The sequence below is a fragment of the Rhamphochromis longiceps genome, linkage group LG20, assembly GCF_057381845.1.
Source record: "Rhamphochromis longiceps isolate RC_006_pf linkage group LG20, R_longiceps_female_GT1.1, whole genome shotgun sequence".
Taxonomy (NCBI): Eukaryota; Metazoa; Chordata; class Actinopteri; order Cichliformes; family Cichlidae; genus Rhamphochromis; species Rhamphochromis longiceps.
The window spans coordinates 34,534,993-34,544,932 of record NC_140576.1 but is presented as its reverse complement, the minus strand read 5'-3'; the positions used below and the strand labels follow the sequence as shown (position 1 = coordinate 34,544,932).

The window sequence follows — 9,940 nt, the reverse complement described above, 5'->3', positions numbered from 1 at the left end:
CCGCCCGCCCTGGGTTGGTTTTCCTGTTTTTTGTTTGTTTTGTTTTGGGGTCGCCAGGAGTCGACCCTTAGAGGGGGGGTACTGTCACGGACCCAGTTCCAGGGATTCGGGGTCCGTGAGCAGTGTGGACTATTATTATTATCGTGGTTATTGTGATTATTGTTATTATGGTTGTGTCTGCTGTCCTGCTTTCCGTGTTGGTGTACTGTCAGGTGTTTATGTGCATGTGTGTGTGTGTGTGTGTGTGTGTCTGTGAGGGTGCGGTCGTGGCAGGCACTTTTAGGCCTGGTGGGTGTGGCCCTGCCAGCTGACCGGTCCCACCCAGGAATCCACACACCTGGCGCCGATCAAGCCTCGTCAGAGGAGCTTCAAAACAGTGTGGCTGAGAGCTCCTCGACGCTGGATCGTTGAGTGACTTCCCGAGGAATTGTGGCGACCAGGAGGCAGCACACAGAGAGTACACAGGGAACGGAGACAGAGCACGGAGCACGGGCTAAAGGAGAAGACACGGAACGGGAGTTGGGATCGCACGGGGGATTTATTGTTGTTTGGATTGTCACCACTGTAAATAAACACTGTTGCACTGTAGAGTCCTGCATTTTGGGTCCTCCTTTCCCCACATCCCCACGGTCTGCCAGCGAGACCGTGACAGAAGCTTACAGGACAAAGGCAAAATAGTATACCGTTGTGCATTATTTGCTGATTTGTATAAAAAAACAGCTGCACAACAAAACAATAACAACCACAACAAACAATTGATACAACAAATTGGAAAACAGTTATTCATCACTTGCATGCTTCACAACAACACTTGGGCACATATTTGTGAGCGCATATGACACAGCGACTATCTTATCCAGCAAAGTCATGTTCTCACCTTCACATGGCACCACAAAACCTAAACGGATGGTGTCATTTAGGATAGTGTACTTGGACCGTAGACAGCCTATAACGCGTTCAACATGGATCCTGACATGTGCCAGTTTTCGTGTGTCCTCCACATCTTTTGCTTGTAGCTGACTACGACCCCGTGTAAATGCTGGGATTTTTAAAGTGGCACCCATTAAGGCAACACTTTCCTTGATATCAAAACCCCGGTCAGCGAGCACTGTGTCCCCAGGTGACAGCTTCTGTAGAAAGCCAGATGTTTCAGCTATTCGTTTATCGCTGGTACGCCCTCCCCATCCTTTAGAAATGAAAGAGATGGTCCCTTGTGGTGTGATGCCAATGAGATATTTCATTGTGTGTCTACTTTTGTATGTGGAATACGTCTCCGCCATGGCGCATAAATTTTGTGCTCTCTCTATGAACAGTTCAAAACAGTCAATAACTGTCACCCGGTCACCAAACATCTCAACATACTGGTGTGGCATACTGGCCTGTATGCAATGTCTTCCCGGCCAGTGCACCAGTGGACTGAGGTGAGCGTATAGCACATTTACAGTAATGTTAAATACAGTGGATGTGGTTGTCCGGCTAATATCAAAGAGGTGTGCAATATGTGCAATTGGAAGGTTGAGTCTTAAACGCATGAGAGTCAACAAGAGCATCTGAAACTGGGAAATTTTCCTGTCAGTGTCTGGCAAGCTCGGGCTGATTTGTTGTAGCACCCCCATTAGTAAAGCAAAAGAAGGCAGCCCTGTGTAGAATTTAACTTTAGAGTTGTTATCTTTCAAGAATTCCATGTCTAATTTCCTTTTGGACAGTTCTTTTTGTAATATTAGGTTTTCTTCCTGCAGGTGTGCTATTTCTTGTAACCTTAGAGAACACATTTTACAGTCCTGCAGATCTTCATCCTCGTGCTGTGGAGTTATCTGCTGTGGTTGGATCTCAGCTGTAGTTTCCGTAGTGACAGGTGCTGAAAAACACACATGCATACAGACAAAGACAAGATCATTTTATGATCAAAGGAGCATAGCGCGATGATTTCTGTTCAGCGCCAAATAAGACGTATTAACTACTACAAAACACTTACCTTTGTGGAAATGCTTGGAGCAGACTAACATGTGAGGTGGAGTGTTTTCGAACGTTATATTAGGTCTTCGGATAGCGGCAATCCAGGCCATCCGTCGCCTCTTCTTGACTTCGGAGACATGGCTTGGAATATTTCTGCTCCACGCCGGAATCCGATAAAAACCAATCGCTTTACCCGTCGGCTTCACGCGGCTGTTGCTCGCCCGGCTTGTGCAGTTAATAATACAACAGCTTCTTGCCATTTTTGGTTTCTTTTTATCGCTGTGTAACTGATTTCAATTGAAAGCCTGTGTGCGCTAGTAGCTCTTGCCACGAGTTACCACAATCCTTTGCGGTTTTCCCCTTGAATGACGTCACATTTTCAATCTCTATTCTATGCCACTTCTGCATGAGAACTTATCTGACTCAACAGCACAACCTTGTGGGGTAAAATGTGCAGTGCACACCTTAAACTTTGCAGGTCAGGCCAGTGCAGGCAGGGTTAAACCGACAGTTTTCATTGTCAGTTTTTACATTTATGTTAGGCTACTTTTAATTAACTGCTTTAGCCCACTTACAATGAAAATTTAAAAAAATCTTGTTCATGGCCTGTGTAGTATGTAGAACTTAAAATTTTAAATAACCTGGCACCTAGTTATCTGATTGACCTTCTTAATTTATATATCCCCACAAGGGCACTCAGATCCTCTAATCAGGGGCTCCTAATGCAACCAATGTCTCGACTAAAGACGAAAGGGGATCGTGCCTTTGCTTTTGCTGCACCAAAACTTTGGAACAGCTTGCCAGTTGATGTCCGTGCGTCGGAAACTATTCAATCTTTCAAGTCACGGTTAAAAACCCATTTGTTTAAGCTCGCCTTTCAAACTACTTAGTATAATTTCCTCCCGGTTCGTGCTTGTAATAATATTACCATCCTATAACTGTATTTCTTTGTTGTTGACTGTTCTCTTTTGTTGTAAATCTGCAAATATGGCTCGTCTGTGAAGCACTTTGTTGTACCTGTGACTCTTAAATGTGCTATAGAAATAAAATTGAAATTGAAATTGAAATTGAAACTCCAATTTCGAAAACACAACTTTCTTTTCTTTCTTTTTTTTTTTTTTATAAAGCTCTGACTTGTATTATGAGTATGAGTCTGTGGTCTGGGAGAGAGTCCTGTAACTCTGTCTGCAAAATACAGTATATAATGACCAATGCTGGGCAGTTAATTATATAGTTATTTCTTCAAAAAAGTTACTGAGTTTGGCAAACAACAAAGTTTTTTTGCAGCTATTTTTTTTTAAATGCAGCCAAGGCATTTTTAAATAAACATTTCAAACTATTTACAGAACAATCAGCTGTTCTGCATCAAATCTGATGCCACACAAATTATTTGTGCCACTCCAAAAATAATTTCTGTCCACTATGAGATAAAGAAGAACAACAGCCTGATACCTGCAGGCCTGACAACAGGAGATGTGTCACTCCTGTCACTCCTGTAACATTCAGCAGTCGCCTCATTGTTCTGACACACACAATAAAACTATTGACTACACTACACACTAACTACACAAGATTTGCGCTAAACGTCTCAAATCTCTCACATCTCAAAGCACCGCCGTCACTCCTAAAACTTCCCCCCGTTTCTTAACAACTAGATGCCATGTTGCCATATCATTTTTCGATTGGTCGACATGGTACTTTTTTGGACGAATAGGAAAGGGACAGGGGGGTGGGGTTTGTTTTTGCTCACAGGTGGAGAGTGCTTTCAAGCCTTTTTTTTTTTTTTTTTAATGCCGTTTTTACCGTTTCTTCCTGCAGTAAATATAAACAACGACAGTATTCAGGAAGAAAACCAAACATTGCATATTTTTTTATCATAACTCTGGTTTTACGTGGCCGATCAACAGAATTTAAAAACTGGTATAAAGTCCACACTTTTTCCGTCAATTTTTCCGTCTGTCCTGCTCACATCTCCAATGGTTGTACACGTTGTCATTAACGTGGCTTCACTCCACATCAGCCACACCGCTTCGCTCGCTAAAACACCGGTGTCGGCGCATAAGGACGCTGTCATTGCCTGTCAACGACCTTGATTGGCTGCATATATAGGCATCATTGGCTGGACTATGGGATAAGGTGGCATCGTTCTAATCCCATATGGGAGCAGCCAGTCACTCACTGACTAACACTGCAAAACAGAATTGTTAAAGTTTTAATTTTAATTTAAATTCAGGTTAGATTTTTTTTGTGCACAACGCAGAATTTATGTGCGCAGAGACCGTGCCAGCAGTGCGCAATTGCGCACGTGCGCAGCTTAGAGGGAACATTGCTTGCATGCCATACAAATGTGATAAACACACACGCACACGCACACGCACACACACACACACGCGCGCGCGCGCGCACACACACACACACACACACACTTGCGTTGTATTGTAGTTCTACAGTATGATAACAGGTCCTGTAGTTCCAACAGCTACATTGGAGAATAAATTGCCTTTCAATGCAGACACTGAAGAAATGTGTATCCAGACTTGGAGTATTTTTATTGAGAAAACACATGTTATGTACTTCTTTTGATCGTTCATTTCCTTGAAACACATCAAAATATTCTTACATTTTATTTATTTAAATAGTATAATCCTTCCAGTGAAATATTATTTTACAGCAACACTGTAAAAAATACATTAACATTGTTCAATAAAACATAAATCCATCCATCCATCCATCCATCCATCCATCAATTCGCTTCCGCTTATCCTTGTCAGGGTCGCGGGGGGCGCTGGAGCCTATCCCTGCTGTCATAGGGCGAGAGGAGGGGTACACCCTGGACAGGTCGCCAGTCACACAGGGGCAGACAACCATTCGCACTCACTTTCCCTCGCACATTCACACCTAGTGGCAATTTGGATTATCCAATTAACCTATCCCCACATATTAAAACATAAATATAAAACCAATTTTAAATAAGAAAACGTATGTGCAAATGCAATATCTCAGAAAAATAATAATGTAATATTATTAAGATTATATAGTAATACGTATTTAGTTACTCTTAGTATGAGTGAATGATATGTGAGCCTTATTTAGACTGATTGGGACCTGATGAATGGAAAATCAAAGAATTACCTGATTATTTTTTTTGTACCTGATTTTTGTTTCTGAGAATAATGAGATCCACATAAGAGGACATTTGTTTTAAATTTCGATAGAACAGCGGCAGTATAATGTCCTCGTAAGTGGATCTCTGGCCCTTGTAGAGCAAAATTGGGTATTTTGGTGTCGACAACCCAAAATGTATTTTCCACATATGTGGATGTCAGGTCCTTGGAGGTTAGAGAATGTATATGAAAGATGGATGTAGCCACCATGACAGCTTGTCAACCACCTGCTTGTAGCAGGTCACAGTTTATTTCTGCTGTGATTTTATACACAGGTAAAAGTTGTTTAGGACCAGAATGGCTTTGGTGAGAGTAAACTGGAATAATAACATAATATAATAACAATTTCTTTGCTTTTGTTTTTTTTTTTGCATTTTCCTTAATTTGTTTCTTTTTAGTATCAGTTTTTTCAGGTCTGGTAAAAAACAAACAAACTACTATTTGATTAAAATAAATGCTTTTAAAATGATTAACCATGCACACCGTTAGCCAAAGTTATGGAGCATGAGTTGAGACAGAATGGTCTTGAGGTAAACCTCTATCCAGACTGTTAGCCACAGTAAAAAATACAATTAGGGATCTCTAATAATGCTGCATGATTACAGACACAGGCTTGGTTATAGGATTACTATCTGGAAATCCAACAGCTAAATGCAATGTACTACTCACAGGTCAGTTTGCAGAGCTTTATGCAACTGTTTCATTAAATCTGTCCTACAGAGTTTCTATGGAAATATTAATGGGAATAACAGGATTAGTTTTCTGTTAAGTTAAACTAAACTATCAACTACCATAAAGAAACATTTTTAACCTGAGATTAACTGATTGAAAGCACATTAATATTTGCAATAAACAGAAAAGAACATTCAGTTTTGTCTGAATTATAATCACTTGTTGATCTTTGTGAGAGGTAAAGTGCCATCAACAGCATTAATACTGTTTCTTAACTGCAGAGTACAGAGGAGGTGAAGCATCTGTGGTGAGGTTGGAAGGGCTGGTATGTACCAGAGGTGTGGAATAGACGACTTCATCCGTTTTACTACAGGATGTGTTGTTGGTGGCAGGAATGTTGGAAAAATCCACTTCAGCATAATTAACTTTATTCATGTCGTCTTCAGCCTGAAAGAAAAGTGAGATCAACCTTCAGACCCTTAAAAACGTGTTTGTAATTAAATAAAGGTTTATGGAGCTACAGCCTGAGACATCATTCTTTCTTGTACACATAAGTTGTACCCACATTTTGAGTGTGAAATCTTTAAAAACATAACCCTCAGCCATGTTTTCTGAATTGCTCTTTAAGTTATATCTAAACAAAAAGTAAACAAATGTCTCGTGAATAAAACGAAAGTGTTTGTACCTAATAAACTGGACCCAAATCCTGTGCATTGAATTTGGCCATTTCTAGTCATTGCTATTAGCTGGCAGAAAGAAATGCAACAGTATATCCACAGGGCATAATAATAGTATAATATCCATCCATGACTACTGATGAATTACTTCATTACTCAGACTGGTTTGTCCTGGATTTGGACATCAGAGTTTAAAATAAGAAACGAGTTGTATCTACTTTGTTCTGAGAACAGGTGGTGAGGTTGTAGAGGTCGATGTTTTCAGCTCCATCTGGTTGGGGGCCTTTTGCAGTGGTGTAAATTGAAGACACTTCCACCTTCCTCTGTGGGGCCCCCTCTCTTATTTCTTGCTTGGCCTGGAGAAGGAGAATAAACCAGATGGTGGATACAAATAAAGCGATAATGAAACTCAGGTGTCTCACAGTTCCTAAAACTCACCCGTGTAATGTTGGCATACTCTGTTTCCACAGGAGGTCCTGAAAATGCAGTTCATAAAACAAACATCATTTAACATAATTGATAGTCTGACCTGTTTAAAGCCAGGCTGGAAAACTACTGACTTTGTAAGATATCTCAGCTTTTTCGTTAAGACACAATAGAATTTAAACAAAATGTACATGAGTCAGTTTTTTTATTCTGTCAGCAGCAGAGATCAGTGGGTGTTAAGTTCATACCTGATGACTAGGTCTGCAGCATAAGTTTAGATTAACTGTAATGTCGGGTTAATCTCCAGGAAATTAATGTGTGATGTGCGCTGTAAAGATAAAACACTGCTGTGTGTTTATTGTAGGCTCACCTTTGGGTTTAATGGCCTTCCTGTTCTTGTAGAAAATCAGCAAAGTTGCTGATAAGACGATGATCACAAGAACCAGAGTCAGAATCATGTAAAGCATCTTATCTGCACCTCAGCAGAACAGAGTTTTAGTGTTACTCTCTTAATCAATAAAGGTTAACTGATGCAACTAAAGACACACAAACTGTTACACTGATACTTGTATAAATTCATGGAAAGAAATCTGAGAAACTGCTGAGTGATGGACCAACAATATCTTTGTCTGCCACTAAGAACTCATGTAGTGAAACTCTAATGAAGTCAGGCATGTTCTCACTCAGCTTTTAATGCCCGGTGGTTTAAACTTCTTGAGTTCTTCATTCAGATGTTGTGCCATACTGCACTACTTTTATTTGATAACTTCGAAATTAAGCTTAAAATAAAATGACTCTTGTACTTTACTTTTTGTACTTTAATTCTATTTTAATGTGAATACTTTTTTTCTTTTACTTTTAACAGAGTTGTGTATTTCTTCACCGCAACTGTTTTTAATTATACTTCAGGAATAATTCAAAGTGCCTCTTCCACTCCTGCTGATGTGTCATTAATGGACATGGATGGAGGTTGTTTGATAAACACGAGACTGATTCACACTCACACATTCACACGTGCATATATGATACCTGAGCCTGATGACAGTGTTTCAGGAGAGGTTGATGAAGGTGTGAAGCTTCCTGAACTGAAGTGTGTTGTTGTTGTTGTGGAAGCTGATAAGAGAAATGTTGATGTTGATAAAGGCTCATGAGGTGTTGGAGTGTCTGAAGCTGTGAACAAAGAAACAATCAGAATAATAAAAATCCTGCTTGAAGCAGCTTTTCTGTCTGCATGTGAGTAATAGGTGTTAATGTGTCTTTACAGCACAACTCATGAAACTAAACGTGTAGTGTAAATATGACACATGTAGGTTATTTGAAAGATATGGAACTGTGATCATTGAGACTTTCACATCTTCAGGGACATGAATAATATTTTTTTTACTCACCTCCTGTGATGACAAGCTGGAAATCACATGGTTGAAAACTCGTGTCCAGTGTGCAGCTGTACCGTCCTGAATCCGACTTGTTCAGCTGTGTGATGCTGGCATGCACAATATCCTTTGAGAAAATTTTTTTTTTCATATTTGATGCTGTATCTGCCTCTCTGGGCTGTGTAATCAGCTGTTTCAATGAGAATGTTTCCAGTTTCACATTTGTCTTTGCAGAACAATGTCTTTCTTCCAAGGATCACAAATTTGCATGTAACTGTGATGTTTCCTCCTTCCACTCCTTCATAGATGGGAGTTTCAGCATTGGCAAGTCCAGTATTTCCATCCTGCAGGTCTGTAGAAAACAGGAAGAATCAATTCTTACCATCATGTAAAACACTGCAGTCCAATGATAAAGTATTTTAAATAAATAAAACTGGAAACAGATACTTATACACTTTATTATAGTGCAACATTTAAAAGTACATCAGTTAAATTACATTTTTACTTGTCATTAGACTTTGTACAGACTTACACAGACCATCTGCTGAAAAAGACTCAGAATTAATCTCTTGAAAACCAACCTTTCATTTGTTTATGAGTTTATGGCAATTTGACGATGCTGCGTAAGTGTTGCCCTGTTGTTCTTAACTAGCTTAATAAAAACGTCATGGAAAAATGATTGTTGCATTACAAGCTCTGAATAATTCAGAAAGAAGGAAGCAGCACTATTTACTTCCATACAGATATATTAGTATAAGACTACAGTCTGCATTTTAACTGTCTGCGTGAGAAAAGGCAACCTTAAGTTAATTTTTTTAGACATTATAGAAAAAACATTTGACTGGAAACAAACTGAGATAAAACATTTCTGGGCAAGGCAGTGAGACGAAACAAAATTTGAGTGATCTTACACTATGTGTAACCACAGGAACAGAGAAAGACAGAAACAGTTTGTGGTTAAAACGGTTCAACAGGGAACAAAACCTAGAGGTCAACTTTCTTATAAGAAAGCAACCAAATAAACACCGAGAGGAGAGAAAATTAAATATGAAGAAGAAGAAAATTTACTTACGGAGGAAGATGACGCAGAACAAAATGTGACAAACTTTCATACTGATGCTCCGAAGAGTTCAAGCTGATTCTCTCCCTTCTCTATTTACAAGCTAGGAACTTGTCACTTCTCTTATTAATGTGCCCCTTCCTTAAAATAAACACTCCTCCTGTCTGCAGTTTTTCCACAGAGACATGATAAGTGTCTGTTTCCATTTAAATTATCCTCCAAAACTTTACTCTTTTGGTTTTCAGAGTTCTTTTTTGTCTCTACCAAAACAGACTGTATGGACTTCAATGACAATTTCTTTTAAATAATTGTCTGACACTGTACTACTGCTTCCCTCAGTTCCTCCTCCATCCTCTTTCAGCTCACCCCTCCGTTAAGACCAGCCTTCATTTAAGTCAGCTTTCTCCTGATTGGCTTGTAAGCATGAGTTTGTAACGGCAGGTGGGTGGAGCTTCCTGAGCTGTGTGTCAAAGATTGCAACATCTAAAATATCCCCTCTAACTGACGTCATACACAGAAAAGAAAAGAAAAGAAAAGAAAAGAAAAGAAAAGAAAAGAAAGACTGTCTATCAAGTGAATGCTTGGCTTTGCTTCACAGTTAGGGTGATCAGA

General features: G+C 39.6%; 1 protein-coding gene and 1 pseudogene across 2 annotated transcripts; both read right to left on the bottom strand.

Annotated features, from left to right (window-relative positions):
- Positions 1 to 779: 779 nt before the first annotated feature.
- Positions 780 to 2,216, bottom strand: LOC146645800 (uncharacterized). Its single transcript, XM_085392994.1, has 2 exons — positions 1,976 to 2,216; positions 780 to 1,858 (listed from the first exon to the last, which is right to left on the bottom strand). The coding sequence occupies exons 1-2, from the start codon at positions 2,214 to 2,216 to the stop codon at positions 780 to 782; spliced, it is 1,320 nt and encodes a 439-aa protein (XP_085249120.1).
- A 2,278-nt stretch (positions 2,217 to 4,494) lies between these two features.
- LOC146645799 (uncharacterized) lies at positions 4,495 to 9,667 on the bottom strand (annotated as a pseudogene). The gene is made up of 7 exons (XR_014909132.1): positions 9,341 to 9,667; positions 8,284 to 8,620; positions 7,925 to 8,065; positions 7,266 to 7,313; positions 6,908 to 6,945; positions 6,688 to 6,825; positions 4,495 to 6,239 (listed from the first exon to the last, which is right to left on the bottom strand). The product of XR_014909132.1 is annotated as an uncharacterized LOC146645799 (transcript).
- Positions 9,668 to 9,940: the final 273 nt, after the last annotated feature.